General features: G+C 41.6%; 1 protein-coding gene across 1 annotated transcript; it reads right to left on the reverse strand.

The window, feature by feature from the left end:
• Positions 1–17,543: 17,543 nt before the first annotated feature.
• On the reverse strand, positions 17,544–17,969 carry KCNE5 (potassium voltage-gated channel subfamily E regulatory subunit 5; the record flags this gene model as incomplete). Its single annotated transcript, XM_080653125.1, is given in 2 exon segments — positions 17,544–17,765; positions 17,769–17,969. Coding segments are annotated over 2 exon segments (423 nt in total).
• Between the last annotated feature and the right edge of the window lie 407 nt (positions 17,970–18,376).

The following is an 18,376-nucleotide window of genomic DNA, read 5'->3' on the forward strand; positions in this document are numbered from 1 at the left end:
AAACTGTGGCTCAAGAGCCGCAGTTTGCCGACCACTGGACCATCCTAGGCAACCATAACTTTCCATATTCTCATTTATTTTCTTCAAGTTGCTCAAAGTAGACATGCTTGTTTTTAATTACTTATCAGCCACCTCATTCCTCCTCAGTACCCACCAACATGCCTTTAATATACCCGCCCCTCTACAGCTCCCGCCAGCTGGCTGAGAGGTGCTCTCCTTGTGGGAGCGCACTGACCACCAGGGGGCAGGTCGTCCACCGTTCGGTCGATTTGCATATTATACTTTTATTATAAAGTCTGATTACAAAAGTTAAACATGATTATGATCAGTATGCAAAAGTTACAGAAACACAGTTTAACCATTAGAGGCAAACCAAACAAGCCTACCAGTAAATTGAGGGATATTAATAAAATACTTGACCAGTACTCTTCAAAATTGTCAAGGTCATCAAAACCCAGGAAAGCCTGTGAAACTGTCACAGCTTTGAATGAGCCAAAAGAAATATGATATCTAAATAGAATGTGATATCTCAGATGGAGCCAAAAAAAGCACTAGGGAAAAACTAATATAATCTGAATGAAGTATGGACTTTAGTTAATAATATCGTATTAATATTGGATCATTAGTTGTGACAAATATATCATAGTGATGTAAGATGTTAAGAATAGGGGAAACTAAGTATGAAGGTATACAAGAACTCTCTACTAGCTTTGCAATTTTTCTGTAAATTTTAAAATATTCTAAAACTAAAATTGTATTTAAATAATTTCAAAGTTACAGAATGGAGTGAGGTAGAGATTGACTGGGATGGGCACGAGGAAACTTTCTGGAGCAATGATAATATTCTATGTTCTGATAGAGATTTGGGTTACACAGGTATATCCATCCATTACAACCTGTTGATTCACTCACTTAAGCTTTGTGTGATTCACTGCATGTAAATTTTATCACAAACAGAAAAAAACCTGCAAATAAATATTGAAATCCAGTAAATAATATGCATTAGTGAAGTATTTTGGGAAAAGTATACTTAGTTCAGCAACTTATCTTGAAGTTAAAGGTAATATAATACTTTAAAATATAAGATGGACTGAAGGGATGAATGGAGGGATAGTAAGAGAGATATGTGAGAAAGAATGTAAAGTAAAATGTTAATGGCAGAACCTCGGTAGTGAAAATTCAGGTGTTCACTGTACAAGTCTTTCTAGTTTTCTATGTTTTAAAGTTTTTTATGATGCAATGTTGGGAAAAATTTGCAGAAAGACCTAAAGTAGAAAGTCCTTATAATCTCCCTCTCAATAATAACAGTTGTTAAATTTGTTGTATATTCTTCCACATATTTTTCTATACTCTACATATATTTTAATTATTTTATTTTATTTTCAATTACAGTTGACATTCAATATTATTTTGTGTCAGTTTCAGGTGTATGCAGAGTGATTAGACATTCATATAATTTACAAAGTGATCCCTCCAATATTTCAAGTACCCACCTGGCACCATACTTAGTTATAACAGTATCATTGACTGTATCCCCCTATGCTGTGCTTTACATCCTATGATTATTTTGCAACTACCAAATACAATACAACTATACACATACAGTTCTTCACTCATTATTTTCATGTAATCATTTATCTTGGATGTTTTCCCATGTCTTCTTTTTAATGTGGCTCCATGATAGTTCATCATATGTTTACACAATAATTTTTTTTCAAGGAAATTTTAGTTGTGCACAAGGGTGTTTGTTTATTACTGTTACCAATTTTGAAACAGTGGATATCATGACACACATATCTTTGTGTACTTGTGTGAGTATATTTGTGGAGTAAATTGCTAGAAATATTTTAGTTTTTGTAAATGTGGTAAGTGAAAATATATTAGTAATTGTTTGTTTTCATTCTAATTTTTATATTAGTGATGTTGAACACCTTTTCTATGTATGGCTTTTTGTAGTTCTTATGTTAATAACCTACTCATTCTTTTTGCCTAATTTTCTTCTTTGTTTTTGATTTGTAAGAGCTCTTTGTATAGTAAGTTCATTGTAATACGTGTTGTAAATATTTTTGTCTTTTATATTTTCCCACAACTTAGCTTTCAAAATGTTTATTTTGGAGTTATTTTTCACTTTCTTTGGTTTTGCCAATTTCATGTTTTGTGTATGGCTTTTGTCATTCTCCATCTTCTTTCATATAACAGCCTTTTGAAGTAGATAATACATGTAAAAGGTGACATTAGTTCTCTCATGACACACAGAAGATGATGAAAAACTGGACTTGAACCCAGGTCTTCTCAGTTCTAGTCTACTACCTTTCTCATTACCAAGAAAAAGTAGAAATAGTTATCTCCACTTAAGAGAAAGGAAAACTTCTTTCTCCATGCCTGTTGCTATGTCCCGTGTGTTTTTCTATACACAGATAAGCTGCCTGTCCCATACTATACAGTCATGCTTACCAATCTCAAAAGGGCCCTCCTGCTGTTGCACAATATTTGGGATTTTCTAATTAGCTCTTTCAAACCTTCTCCACAATGACAATTTAAAATATTCTTCACTTTTACTAAATCTGTGATCATCATCCTTCATTTCCCTGCTCTCTCATTTCACAGTGAGAATAAAAACTGTCAGGTGGGAATATTGAACTTCCTCCCCCCTTCCTAAATCATATAACTAGGTAGGGCCCCATCTAGAGCTTCCTCCCCCTTCCTGTCACAAAAAAGAGAGGAGGGGGGTCCCAAGAATTCCATTCCACTCACTACAGGACCCAGCTCCAGCTATTATCCCCCATCTCTTTCCTGTACCTTCACCTCTCCCTGTCTATTGACGCTCCTCCCAGTATTGAAACATATTCAAGCCTCTCCCTTCTTAAGAAAGAAAAGCAAACACACTTTTCTTCAACCCTAGGTCCTCCTCAAAAACCAACTTTCAATGATTGACTGGAGTTCAATGAAGATTCTGAAAACTTTTCTACAGCTTGTAGAGATACAGACCTGCACAATAGATGTGTCTGCCCTCTGAGATTTTACAAGATCCTTAAATGTATTAAAAATCCTGAAAGAATAAATCAGTAAAGTTTAGGAGAGTTTGGGTATTGTGAGTGTTCTATTATATTCTCATTTTTAAAAGACAATATTTGTATGGGGGTTTGTGGAGGCTTTTAAATGGAGAGAGAGAGAGAGAGAGAGAGAGAGAGAGAGAGAGAGAGAGAGAGAGAGAGAGAGAGGAGAGAGAGAGAGAGAGAGAGAGGGAATATTTCCCATCTTTCAAGTGGGGAAATCTCATTAGATACCTAATGCCAAGAAGTGCTAGAGTTTATTTGCTTTCTTAGATGCTTAGAGAAACCAAGCCAGGGAATGGTCTGCGATAAGACATTTCTCCTTCAAAGTTCTGATTCTCTACCTAGTTACTCACATACGGAGCTCTTACAAGCTGTACCTGTTTCACTATTCAGGTAATGAGTTGAAGGACCATCAGTCTTAAGGTGCTATAGTTTGAGTTTAACCTCATGACTTGAGGCAAGTCTGAAGTGACTCAGTGACTCAAAGAGGTTGGTGACTCAAGTATGGTCATCGCTGATCTCAAGACCCTAAGATTTTCCTTAAGCCTCTACCCTCAGCCTTGCCTTTATTCTCCTAGATTCAGCATTATCCCTCTGTGCATGAAATGGCCTTTGTGAGAGGCAGCACAGCATAACGTTTATGAACACTGACCCTAAAGTCATTCTGCCTGAGTTCCAATTCCCCCTCTGTCACATGCTAGTAACTTTGGTGAGTTATTTTATACCTCTGTTTGTTCATATATAACATGAGGATTTATTGAGATCATGTATATAGAGCACTTGGACCAGAGTCTGGTAAGTAGTGAGCCTCCTGTAAGTGTTTGCTATTATAAAGTCTGGACCCTCAGGCCCTGACTTTCACCTGTTATCCAGATCCACTCCAACTGGTTGCTTCATATCTTCCCCTGAAAGACTCTGAGAAACGCATGTCCATAATTGTCTTCATGTCTCCTTCATTGCTACCTGTGCAAGATTCTTTCTATTTACTCATCTCTGTTAGAGATCACCATTATCCCTATCAGCAGGCCATCCAAACCTAATGAGCTTGACCCACCCCTCTCATTCACCATCAATATTCTATCAGTTACATAGCCCTGCCAGGTCTACCTTTTCAAATTTTCTAATGTGGGTGATGAAAATGTTCTGAAATTACAGAATCTGTATATTGTGTTGTGTGTTTGCACCCAAAGTGAAGTCTCCTTTCTTTACCAGTTATCCCCCTTTTACCCTCTTCTACCTCCCCCACCCCCCTGTTCTTTCTGATAATCACCATATTGTCATCTGTGGTTTGTTTTTCTTAATCCCATCACCTTTTTCATCCAGTCCCCCCAACCCGCCTTCCCTCAGACAGCTGTCAGTCTGTTCTCTGTATCTATGAGTCTGTTTCTATTTTGCTTGCTTATTTGTTTGTTGACTGGATTCCACATATAAGTAAAATCATATGGTATTTATCTTTCTCTGATTGGCTTATTTCACTTAATATAGCACTCTAAATAGAATTGTATACTTAAAACCTATATAATTTTATTAACCAATGTCACCCCAATAAATTCAATAACAATTTTAAATGTTCCAAAATTGATGGAAGTGCTAATTGCACACCATGTGAATGTACTAAATGTCACTGAATTGTACAATTTAAAGTGGTTCAAATGGTAAATTTATGGTAAGTGTATTTTACCACAGTTTAAAGATCTGCCCATGTCTCTCCACCTCCATAGCCACTGCCATCTCCTCTGGAATACTGCCATAGCCTCCTAACTGGTTTTTATGCTTCCATTTTTGCCTACCACCAAAGGTACTGATCCCATAGGTCTGAAGGTAGAACCTGGGAATCTGCCCTATTAACAAGCACCCCTTAGAGAGCTTACTGAAGTTTGGGAATCACTGTCTACAGGATGAAGTTCAAACTCCTTAGTCTGGCAAGATATTTCATGTCTTCCCCTAGTGTGTCTCTCTTTCCCTTTATGTTACTTTTTCTTATAGTTGCTTTATATTTTGGCCAAGAATGATAACTGGGCATGAACTGAGGAGTAGGATTAAGAGAATCCTCTGAACTTCAAGAGAAGAAAGGGAGAGTTCTGATTTTAGATTTTAGCTCAAATCCTAACTTCACCACTTACTAGCTATATGACACAAAGAAAGTTACTTAAACTTTTTGATCCATTGTCCTTATCTATGTTTTTTTAAAGCATTATGCTACAATCTGTGAGATTAAATTCAATGGCACATGCCAAGTGCTTAGCATTTGCATACTTTTATTTAAAAACTAGAGGCCCGGTGCATGAAATTCGTGCATGAGGGTGGGTGTCCCTCAGCCCAGCCTGCACCCTCTCCAGTCTGGGACCCGTCAAGGGATGTCCGACTGCCTGTTTAGGCCTGGTCCCGGTAGGATTAGGCCTAAACGGGCAGTTGGACATCCCTCTCACAATCCAGGACTGCTGGCTCCCAACTGCCTGCCTTCCTGATTGCCCCTAACCGCTTCTGCCTGCCAGCCTGATCACCCCCTAACCACTCCCCAGCCAGCCTGATTGATGCCTAACTGCTCCCCTGCCAGCCTGATTGCCCCTAACTGCCCTCCCCTGCAGGCCTGGTCCCCCCCAACTGCCCTGCCCTGCAGGCCTGGTCCCCGCAACTGCTCTTCCCTGCAGGCCTGGGTCCCCCCTAACTGCCCTCCCCTGCAGGCCTGGTCCCCCGAACTGCCCTTCCCTGCAGGCCTGGTTGCCCCCAACTTCCCTCCTCTGCCGGCCTGGTCACCCCTAACTGCCCTCCCCTGAAGGCTTGATCGCCCCCAACTTGCCCTCCCTTGCAGGCCTAGTCCCTCCCAACTGCCCTTCCCTGCTGGCCATCTTGTGGCGGCCATCTTGTATCCACATGGGGGCAACCATCTTTGACCACATGGGGGCAGCCATCTTGTGTGTTGGAGTGATGGTCAATTTGCATATTACTCTTTTATTAGATTTTTTAAGCTTAGGGGGGAAAAAGAAATGATACATGTTAAAGACATAGTTTTTGAATAAAAATCAGAGAGCTGTTTTCTCAGAGCTTAGCCCTATGCGTGGTCCATATCAAGAGCTAAGTACATTTCGTGTTGCTACTGTTGTTATTAATATCATTAAAGTTGGGGCTAAGATCAAGCACACAGGCAGAGAGCTTAACCTTGGCAAGGTGAAGAAACACATCCTCCCGAGAGCCAGAAGCATTTGAGATGGCTATGTGGAAATGTCTCAGATGGAAGTTAAAGAAGCTCCTGTCAGTTGGCCTCAATCATCTCAGTAATGAAGGAGGTGAAGTCATCTCCTGAGAATGAGGGGGCGATGGGACTGGAGGCTTGAGGAGACGGCAGGAAGTTTGGAGCAGCTACTGTAGGGAATGTGATAGGGAGTCAGCAAGTGAGGAATGAATGGATTGTTGAACAGCCAGAGTGGCCAGCTTAGAGTAGAGCATGCATTGGCAGTGAACCTGATAAGGAGGGTTTCTCTAACAGCCAAGAATGGAAACAGTCACCTTCAAGGGGTCACCCTTCTTGCAGATTAGAAAGGCAAGAAGAGGACAAAAGTTAGGGTGGTAAAGGATTCTTGGGTAAGCACAAAAACAGTGGAAATATCCATTCCTAAAAAGAAAGACCCACTCATTTATTCAACAGATATTTAACTACCACACACTGTATAAATACTATACAATTGCCTGGGCATGGCAGATGCTATAAAGAACCAGACACACAAAATCCCTGCATTCAGCATATATCCCCACAAGGACTTGCACACAAATGTTCATAGGATCTTTGTTTATAATTGTGAAAAATGGGAAACAATCCAAATATCTACCTTTCAACAGATGGAAGGACAAATAAATTATGGTACACCCTGCAATTATTCAGTAATAAGGAGAAAATAAATATTGATTCATGTAAGAACATGGGTGAATCTCAAAATCAGTATGCTGAGTAAAAGTGCACACTGCATGACTACATTTATTTATTTTTTTTTAAAAATAAATCTTTATTCAGATTATTACAATTATTTCTCCTTTTTCCCCCCATAGCTCCCCACCACCCATTTCCCACCCCACCTTCTGCCCTTACCTCCCCCCCCACTGTCCTCATCCATAGGTGTATGATTTTTGTCCATTCTCTTCATGAACCCCCCATACCCTTTCCCCCTGAGAATTATCAGTCCACTCCCTTTCTATGCCCCTGATTCTATTATATTCACCAGATTATTCTGTTCCTCAGGTTTTTAATTCACTTGATTTTTAGGTTCGCTTGTTGATAGATATGTATTTGTTGTTCATAATTTTTCTCTTTACTTTTTTCTTCTTCCTCTTCTTTAAGAATACCTTTCAGCATTTCATATAATACTGGTTTGGTGGTGATGAACTCCTTCAGCTTTTTCTTATCTGTGAAGCTCTTTATCTGCCCTTCAATTCTGAATGATAGCTTTGCTGGGTAGAGTAATCTTGGTTGTAGGTTCTTGCTATTCATCACATTGAAAATTTCTTGCCACTCCCGTCTGGCCTGCATAGTTTCTGTTGAGAAGTCAGCTGACAGTCGTATGGGTGCTCCCTTGTAGGTAACTAACTGCTTTTCTCTTGCTGCTTTTAAGATTCTCTCTTTGTCTTTTGCTCTTGGCATTTTAATTATGATGTGTCTTGGTGTGGTCCTCTTTGGATTCCTTTTGTTTGGGGTTCTGTGCGCTTCCTGGACTTGTAAGTCTATTTCTTTCACCAGGTGGGGGAAGTTTTTGGTCATTATTTCTTCAAATAGGTTTTCAGTATCTTGCTCTCTCTCTTCTTCTGGCACCCCCATAATTCTGATGTTGGTATGCTTGAAGTTGTCCCAGAGTCTTCTTACATTATCTTCAACTTTTTGGATTTTTTTTTTTTTTTGCTTTTTGCTTTTTCGGTTGAGTGTTTTTTGCTTCTTTGTATTTCAATTCTTTGACTTGATTCTTGTGTTCCTCTATTCTGTTTTTGGGTCTCTGTATAATATTTTTTATTTCAGTCAGTGTATGTTTAATTTCTAGTTGGTCCTTTTTCATATCTTCGAGGGTCTCGTTATATTTATCAGCCTTTTCTAGGATATTCTTAAAAAGCCTTATAACCGTGGTTTTGAATTCTATATCCAGTCGTTTGTTTTCCTCCATTTCTTTCGTTTGTGATCTGATTCTTTGACCCCACATTTTCACTGATTCCCTGAGTTGGTAAGGTAGATATTTGTGCTAGGTTTCCAATATGGCCCAGTGGGTCTGCTTCCCCAGTTAACCTGAGGTGGACACTCTTGGTGCACCCCTTTGTGGACTGTGTGTACAGCCTTGTTGTAATTAAGTCTTGATTGTTGTTGGTATCACTGGGAAGAATTGACCTCCGGGCCAGTTGGCTGTAAGGATCAGCTGTGTCTATGCTGGGAGAAGTTCGGTGCTGGAGACAGCCTTATAGGATTAGACTTGCCAAATTGCAATAGCCTCTGTGCTCAGCTTGGATGGGGTGGAGTCTCAGTCTTGGCTTCCTGTCAGCCTTGCCCTTGCGCGCATGTGCACTTTCAGTCCTCCGCCTTCCCCAGCTCGAGTCCCCGCCTGAGAGTCCAGACTCCCCCCACAAGAGCGTGGGTCCCCAGGGGCTCACCTGGAACTGGGGTTCACTGCAGTCAGAACTGGGGCTCAGTGCCGTCAGGAGCCTCTGACTCCCACTAGGGAAAGCCTGTGACAACCTCCGCAGCCTTTGTGCGCACTGGCACGCGCGCGCGCGCTTTCAGTCCTCCGCCTTCCCCGGCTCCTGAGTCTCCGCCCGAGAGTCCAGACTCCCCCCACAAGAGCGTGGGTCCCCAGGGGCTCACCTGGAACTGGGGTTCACTGCAGTCAGAACTGGGGCTCAGTGCAATCAGGATCCTCTGACTCCCTTCCCCTAGGGAAAGCCTGTGGCAACCTCCGCAGCCTTTGTGCGCACTGGCACGCGCGCGCGCGCTTTCAGTCCTCCGCCTTCCCCGGCTCCTGAGTCTCCGCCCGAGAGTCCAGACTCCCCCCGTAAGAGCGTGGGTCCCCAGGGGTTTGCCCGGAACTGGGGTTCAGTGCAGTCAGAACTGGGGTTCAGTGCGGTCGGAGGCTTCCTTCCCCCTTCCGCCAGAGAAAGTCAGCCAGGCTCTCAGCTGCCCTTCCTCTCTGCGCACACAAAAACCCTTTGCCGTACCTCCAATTCTCTGTGAGCTTTCCTCTTTCCTTCTAGTTGTAGAATTTTCACTCAGCCAGCTTTCCTGTGGTTCTGGATGGTGTCCGTTCTGTCTTTTAGTTGTAGTTTTGAAATTGTTGTGCGAGGCAGCAGTTTAGGTGTTTACCTATGCCGCCATCTTCGCATGACTACATTTATATAAAATTCTAGAAAATACAAATTTATAGCAACAAAAAGCAGATCATTAATTTTCTGAACCAGTAGGAAGAAGGCAGAAAGGATCATAAAGAAACTATTTGTAATGGATATGTTTATTAACTTAATTTTGGTGATGATTTCACAGGTGCATGCATATGTCAAAAATCAACCATTATATATTTTAAATGTGTGCACTTTCTTATGTTAACTATATCTCAAAAAAGTTATAAAAATAAATTATAAATATTACAAATGGACCTAAAATTTTTGGCATTCATGGAATTTACAGCCCACAAGGGGGAGGTTGATAGATAATAAACTAGTAAGTAAACAAATATGATATTTTTAGATACTTTTGACTTGTGCTGTGAAGTTAAAATAGGGTTATGGGATAAAGAATAGGGTGGGGACAGAGAGAAAGGAGCAACTAAATTGGTCAAGGACAGCCTCTGGGGAAGTGGCATTTGAACTGAAACCCGAATAATGAAAAGGAAAGAGCCATGAGAAAATGTGGAGGAATAATATTACAGGGAGAGGAAACAGAACATACAAAGGCTCTGAGACAGAAAGGAGCTTGATGTGTTCAAGGAGCAGCAAGAAGATAGTGTAACTTGCATTTATTGAACCAGAAGGAATGGTATTAGGAGATGAGGTTTAGAGAAGTTGGCAAGGGTCAGTGGGGCCTGGTAGATCATGATAAGGAATTGGGATTCTATTCTAATTGTATGGTTAATCCAATAGAGGGACTTAGGTAAAGATGGGACACAATCTGCTTAATGCTTTAATATTGCTCTGTCTATTGGGTAAATAACTGACTGCAGGGGGGCAAGGGTAAATAAAGAAGACCAGTTAGGGAGTTTTATGTTAATTATAAATAATGTGTGGTATATCTAGGGTGGTAGAAGTAGAGATCATGAGAAATAATAATATGTAGAATCCCTTTTGAAGATAGAGTAAAAGGAATTAGTTCCTAAATTGAATATGGAAGGGTGAGGGAAAGAGTATAAGCATTATGACACCTATTTTGGCTTAATTATTTACACAAAAAAAAATGGGAAGGATTAATGTGTCAATGCCCTCTAGCCAATGACCAACAGGAACAAACCTGTAATTGAACAAGTTGGATATATTACTCATGGCACCAAGGGAGATTTCACACCATGGAGAACCATAGATATCTAAGTAAAAGGTGCTAGAAAGGACTTATTATTGGACTGGAGCTTATGTTAGGTGATTTTAGGCAGGATCAAAGGAAGCAAGTGTTCACTCTGGATTGGATGCTATTAGGAAGTGATGGTAATTATTTGATTGGGTATCATTTTTTTTTCTTTTGGGAGAGAGAGAGAGAGAGAGAGAGAGAGAGAGAGAGAGAGAGAGAGAGAGAGAGAGAGAGAGAGAGAGAGAGACTTGTTATTCCACTTACTTATGCATTCATTGGTTGATTATTGTATGTGCCATGATGGGGGATGGAACAAATAACCTTGGTGTGTCATGATGATGCTCTAATCAACTGAGCTACCTGGCCAGGGCTATGATTGGCTATCTTAATAAATCTTATGTAGAATGAAGGAAAGGTAGAGTGAGTCTAAAGCTGAATGGGTAGAGAAGTAGCAGTTATCAGATTAGCCAGGGAGGAAGAACAGTTAGTATTTTGTGAGTTTCACAGTAACCTAGTTTTTGTCTGTACTTATATATCATTATGAAATGGTCTTTTGTCTCACTCTATCATGCTCACAGAGACATTTCTTATCATTAGACTAGTCTGATGTTGGTGTTCTGTGAGATAGTTTATATCCAACAGGAGTATAACATGCCCTACCTGTGAATAAAAGGCCAGCTTCTTACCAATAGTGGGGACCAGATGTAAATGTCAGACTAGTTCCCAGATCCTTTTTTCTTTTTTAAGTTAAAGAACTTGGGGGTAAGGGGCTCAAAAGTTCTGATTTGGATATGCTAATCTTGAGACAGGTTTAGATACCCAAATAGAGATGTTAGGTAGGCAGTCAGATATGCAAGTCTGGAGCTCAGAGTAGGAGTTTCAAGAATAAAAAATATATACAAAATTTGGGTATCATTATTGTAAAGATGATATTTATATATAAAGATAACATTTTGAATGTTGGAACTAGCTGACATCACCAAGGTAAAGAGAATGGATGGAAAAGAGAAAAGGTCCCAGAATGGAGACCTCAACAATGAAAGGTTGAGGAGATGAGGAGGAGCCAGCAAAGGAGACTAAGAAGGAAAAGGACTGGTGAAGAAGGAGGCAAACCAGGATCCTGAGGTATTATCGAAGTCAAGAGAAAAGTTTCAATGAATGAGTGATCAATTGCATTAAATGTTGCTAAGTAGTCATAGAAAATGAGGACTAAGAACTGAGCATTAGATTTGCCAATATGCAAGTCATTGGTGACCATGACAAAGCAGTTTTCATGGTGTGGTGTAGATGATAACCCTATTGTAATGGATTTGGGCAAGACTGGAAACTACCATTAGTAAACATTTACCCTGAGCTAGGCACTGTGTTAACTACTCAATCTTTACAACAACCCTGGGAGGGAGGTAGTATTTCTTACATCCAATTTACAGATGTGGAAAGGAGGCTTGGAGGTTAAGTAACATTCTTGATATTACCCAGCTGGTGAAAGGCAAACCACAGATTTGGACCCAGGCAATCTGACTCTGGAGCCCATGCCCCATGTAGTATAATAGTCTGCTTTAATGGGTGATGGAAAAAGTCAAAAGGTAAAGGTTCTTGAATTGACCAGCCCCCTGGACTTGCTAGAGGAAAAGCCAAAACCACCAAGGGATGGTGCCAGTTACTTGGGATATGGGATAAAGATGAACCCAGATGATTTCCAGAGCAGCCTCCTCCAAGCAGGGCTTGTCATTTGACTATGGCCTTGCTTTGGTAGAGTTGTATAGGAAGATGGCAGGAAAAGTATAGGAATTAGTCCTCAGGGAATCCATTCTAATATTTCTTCCTTCATTAACCTCAAATAGTACCTCCAGAGGATTAGCCTCATGAGAAGAAGAGCAAAATTAACATGCCCATTGACTCCATTCTTTCTTTTCCAGGTCTGCTGGAGTTGCAACTTCTACTAGATCACATCTAGATCCTAAAAAGAGCCAAGGGGAGATCCCCTGTCTTTCCAGGAACCTGAAGTGTTTCTGTAAATGGGCATCTTGTGGATCAGATATATGGGAAATCCTCAAATTCCTACTGAAATGCAGTCACACATGGACACCATAGTCCTCCCCAGAGTTCTAAGAGCATTTGACAGTAAGAGTAATATGTTATTTTCCCCAGATGGGGTAGCTCAGTTGGTTGGAGTGTTGTCTCATACAGCAAAAGGTGGCAGGTTTGATTCCCATTCAGGGCTCATACCCAGGTTGCATGTTCAATCCCCAGTCATGCAGGAGGCAACCAATGGATGTTTCTATCTCACATCCATCTCTCTCTCTCTCTCTCTCTCTCTCTCTCTCTCTCTCTTTCTCCCCCTCTCTTTAAAATAAATAATTTAAAAAAACTAATTGCTCCTTTTTTTTAAAAAAAAAAAAAAGGCACAAAAAGTAGGATGTGATTTGAGAAGCTGTGGGGAGTACAGTACACCCCAAAACGTAAACATTTCAAGATATCTCTTCTTCTAGATTCCACTGAGATCCACACTAGAGATATTTTTCTTGGATTTCACCCTCACATTGTTCTAAGTGATCTAGTATAAAATATGAATATCCTAGAGGAGGAGTCATCTGAAGTAATGATTAAGTATCGCTGCTTCTATATAAAGTAATTTAGTGCTTGCCTTTTTCTGTGGCTTAAAAGGACACTGTGGCACCATAACAGGAATGTACTTAACACTTCTAATCTGTACATTTTTACAAATGGCTAAGGTGGTAAATTTTACATTGTGTATATTTTAACACTATATATATATATATATATATATATATATATATATATATATATATATATATAATGTATATCTATCTATATAAAAACCTAATATGCAAAGTGTCCCCTCAGGAATTCGACCAACCAGGAGTTCTATCGCTCACTATGATATGCACTGACCACTAGGGGGCGGCATGGAATGAAGGGAGGCCCCGGCCAGCAGCTATGAGATATCCCACTGTATAATCTGCACTCTTTTCAGAGGATGAAGCCAAGGCCACCAAGACCCTACCCTTCTTCAAATCACAACTGACGGGGGACATATTGGGTAACCTGGTCCCATTTTTGACATCTTGCACAGAAAGAAGAGTTAAATTAATAGCATTATTTGGCTTTCTGGACAGACTGTAGGTTGTGTCAAGTAACAAAAGGGGCTGAAAGATAACCGCCCATCTAATGTCTCCTAAAGCCATTTTGAAGGATGGTTCAAGTTCACCTAAGATTGACTATTGACCAATTTAACCTATTCACCCTTGTTGGTCCTCAGTCATGATCCATTACATTCACAGAGCACTTTAAATTGCTCTTCCCCCTACTTCCCTCCTAAAGCCCACAGCGTGTTATTCTTTCCATTCATTCTCTTCCCTTATGCCCTCTCTCAGTCACTGACCTATGTCTTCAAAGTCTATACTCCAGTCCTGGTGGAGCCCTGAAAATACAATATTATTGTCATAATCTGTTAAAGGCACTGTAGGCATTTAGGGAAAGGGGAATAGAATAGGATGGTGATACAGTTATGCACAGATTCCTGGTCATCCACGATTCTGAGAATGGGGGAATTAGGCTCAGAGATCTGGCAACTAGTGGCCAAGTCTCTGCAATCATCTTTTTAAGCAATGAGAGTAAACTTTGCATAATGAAGAATTTAGTCTTCCCTCTTCCTCCACACAACTTCCTAAAGAAGGAAAATGAAAATATAAACTGAACATCTTATGCTTTTATAGCTGCTGTACTTTCCCCACATATTATTTCACTTGACCCTCAAATTCCCACCAGTGGAGTCGGGCCCAGAGAAGTTAAGCATTTCACTCTGAGATCAAAGCCTGCTAATTAGCAAAGCTGATGCTGGACTCTAGTTCCCCTGATTCTGGCCCTGCGTTCTCTCCAACACCACTGCACATTTGCTTTAGCATTCAGGCAAGATTGTTTGCGAAGTATTTGTTGATACAAATCATGTGCTGATTTTTGGTTTCTAAAAGAGATGGCAAATTGGAACAAAGATGGTAAATACAAACAAATGAGAGATCCCATTTATATCTCACTATATAAGTGAATCAATAACACATAATTATGTCTGTAATGGAAGAAAAGCTTCCATTTCTTTTTTCACTATGAACACTTTTAGATATTGGAACTCAAAACAACTTTTAGTCAGGCTTTGTTCCAAGCCTCAAGTTCCAAGTAAGGGATGTGGATCTTCTTCTTAATTATTATTATGGAGCAAATATCTGAACCTGAAGTGAAACAGGATCTGCTTACACAGAAGAGAGAAATAGACTGCTGGGTGGGTTGAAAAAAAAAAAAGCAGACTCTAATTTATTAGAATCACATTAAGGAGAAGGCTAACATTTTCCCAATTTGTACAGTCAGCTTATGCTATTCAGGAATACATTATCAAAACTGGAGGCTAGCCAAACATCTAGTTTTGCTTTTTTCTCTCTATATTTTGCTGAGCACAATATGATCACTTCAATGCTGTTGACACCTCCTCTGGGTGGTAGAGTGTCCAGACTTCTGGGAAACTTCATCATCTGAGACACAGTTACACCCCTGAAGGTGTTTGAAGAAAGCAACTGGCAGTAAAGGAAATCACTCTTCCCAGACTAGTTCACTTTTTTTTCCACTGGGGAAGTTCTGTGGCTACTCTTGCTACATGTTCTTAATGAATAACCTAATCATCATAAAAAGCTTAAAATATTTTTAAAACTAGGATTTTTTTTTTTCCTGTGGGATTTTTTTTACATAGCTGGCACATTGATGTTTGTCATGAGCATTGTCTGAACTGATCCCAGCTTCCTTCCTTCTTTTCTTCCTTCCTTCTTTCCTTTCTTCCTTTATATGTTTAATTAATAAAACAATCTTGTGTCCCAAATTATGACACATAAGTGACTGACATCGTTGTACCTGAAATGCAGACACTGTTGTAATTATCTGTTCCTCAGTATGCCAGATAAATGAGGGGCACTGTTGTACTTGAAATATATTTCTGGGGAATGGCCCCTCCAGAATGCATCTGGCATGGCTAAATATATGTGCCCTCCCTCCACACACATCCTCAGGCCTTCCTGCCTGGCCTGGGGATGATTTCACAACATCCCCTCTCTTCCTATCATTGTCTGAGACTGTTGCCCAATCCCTGGCCCCCACCTGCAAGACAGGGGACTATCTTAGTGCTGAAACTGGGACTGGAGAGGAGCCAATGGAGTAAGGCCAGTGCATCTTCAAGGAGTTGACCCTGGGAATGAAAGTAAGATCATTTAACTTATTAATAGCTCCAGTAAAATACCAGATGGGCTACAAGGTCAAAATCAATGCCTCAGATAAGGTTTGTGTATTATCGATGCATTTAAGTTACCATAACATCTTTGTCCTGCTATTACTGAGAAATCAACAGTATTTACGCAAGTTGGCTTAGTGTTAAGAGGTGAATTTGTGTATTTGATGAAGACCAAACAGCTATCATCAGGTATAAGCATTTAAGCCATAAGCAGACAAGTTTCTGATGACCTTCGTGAGACAAGGATAATAAATCAATAAATATACACTTCTAAATTTATCAATCATTGGTTAAGATTGCTTAGTTCAAGCATCTTCCCTCTGACTTAAGATTTACACTATTTGGTGACCTGTTTCTCTTTTTAATTAGCCCTTTGTTTGTGAGAGTTACAAAATTGCCTTCTAAAATTTAACTGTGATAATAGCTATGATAGGTATGAGAAGTTTTTTAAGTGTATCCTAAAATACTGCAAAAGGAAAGTGGGAAATTCTTACTTTGAAAGTGCTTCAGAATTAAGGAAAAGTATAAAGTCATTCTAATTTTTGAAACACTTGAAAAATAACCCATTTAACCATATAAATCTTTTCTTCACCCACAATCACATCTATCCTATTGGAACTGGATATGTAGATATAAATATCACTACAATCCCACCTCCAAATATAAGCATCATTTCAAAAACAAAACAAAACAAAAAAATCCTTCTCTAAATAGTACTGGGTCTCAAGGCTGGGATCTTTGAGAGAAGAGTCTTAGGTTATTGTTTAAACAACCTTTATTACCTGCCTCTGACATTTCTCAGGTTACAGAGCAGGGGACATCTGAGTCTTGCATTCCACGGATGAAGCAGACAGCTGCCATAACAACTAAACCAATAGAGGAGAAGCATTTGGAGGTATTGTGGTGATTCACCCAGCAATGATTACTCATTGCAGAAAATGGATGGCAAAGCTACTAAAAATCAGGCAAGTTACCTTTGGGGTGACAACTGGGTGCAAGAAAACCATACAGTTGGGTCATAGGTCTTCCCTTCCCCTTTGTGCCCCTCTCCCACTTCAGTCCCCATTATGTCCATTCTATTCCACAGACTGGTCCTAATGTTCTGCTAGCTCCCTGCTGAAAGAGGGAGGGAAGGAAATGATATCTGAAGTCTCTCCATTTTTGTTGTGTCTGTCCCTAAGGCAACAGGAAGCTGGAGCTGCTGCATCAGGGCCTGGCAGTGATGGCAAGTCCATTGGCTCTGCGGAGTGAGCAGTCCTTGGCAGCCCCTGGAGCAGCTGCCAGTTAGATGGCCCAGAGTTCTGATAGACTTCACTGCTTCAATTCAATGCCAAGTGTTGGATGTGTTGGATTCAGTTCCCAGAGGGCTTGAGTGTGGGCTGTCTGAAGAGAAGAGAGCAGAGGCAGTTTTAATGCAGTTGGATGTGTGGGGTGGGGATGGAGGGGGAAGTCAAGGATGTGGGGACGCAGGAGAGAGGAGAGAGAAGAGGGAGAAACTGGACCCGAGTGGGTAGGATGGTGCTTCTTCCAAACAAGGTTTTCTGGCTTTTCATCACTGTGTGGGCCTTAGGTGAGGCGAAACCTGGAAGAGGAGGAAAGGAAAAGGCAGGGACCGCGCCCAGGAATAATAAGAGAGATGCGGAAGGTGCAAGCGAGCTGAGCTGCAGTTGTGGTTCTAGAACCCCTCGGTGCTCTGGGCGAGGGCGGGCAGTTCCCCAGGGGCGAGCTGATGGCGTCCCTCAGCCAGTGAACCGGCTGCAGTCTCGGCGTTTGCTGCGGCCAGGGCGCCTCCCGTGGCACACTGGTGTTCCGAGCAGGCCTGGAACATTTGGTCCTTGGCCTCGATCAGCTTGCGGGAGCAGGTGTAGGCCAGGATGAGGCCTCCAGCCAGGCACGCTTAGATCATAAGCAGAATATAGAGATAAGCGTCGTCGCCCTTGGGACTGGTCACCTCGCGGCCCAAGAAGGTGTCAGGCACCACCCCCATGCCCCTGTTGGGTCCGAGGCCAGCGCCCAGGCCACTGGCGTTGCCCTGGTGGTGCAACTCCAGCAGCAGGCAGCTCAGGAAGGTTCGCAGCCGCTGGCTCTCACTGCAGTTCATGGCTGTCGGGGAGTGACAGGGCGGCTCCAGGACCCTGCTGACCTTTCCCCCTGGACGAGGGTTAGCAATGAGCAAGGCAAGGAATCCAGTTCTCCCGCGGGCTAGGATAAGCAGTGGCTGGGGGTGCCTGCTACTGGGGCCGCCTTATCCCTGAACCCTTGCCCCTCCTCCCCTTCCCCACCACGCCCCCTCCAGTCCCAGGATGGCTCTTCCCAGGATACGGCTGTCTCACAGTTCCAGGGAATGGGGACAGCTGGTGAGGGGAGAAGGAGACAGGGCAGGAGTGAGGTGGAGGAAGGGGGGAGGGGGCGGGGGCTCGGAATGCATGAGACCCTAGACATCACAGGCTGTCAGGGCAGCTTGCTGGGGCCAAGTCTGGACCCTAGGCTTCAGAAGAGATTTCCTTC

This window comes from Plecotus auritus (genome assembly GCF_963455305.1).
Source record: "Plecotus auritus genome assembly, chromosome: X".
Lineage (NCBI taxonomy): Eukaryota > Metazoa > Chordata > Mammalia > Chiroptera > Vespertilionidae > Plecotus > Plecotus auritus.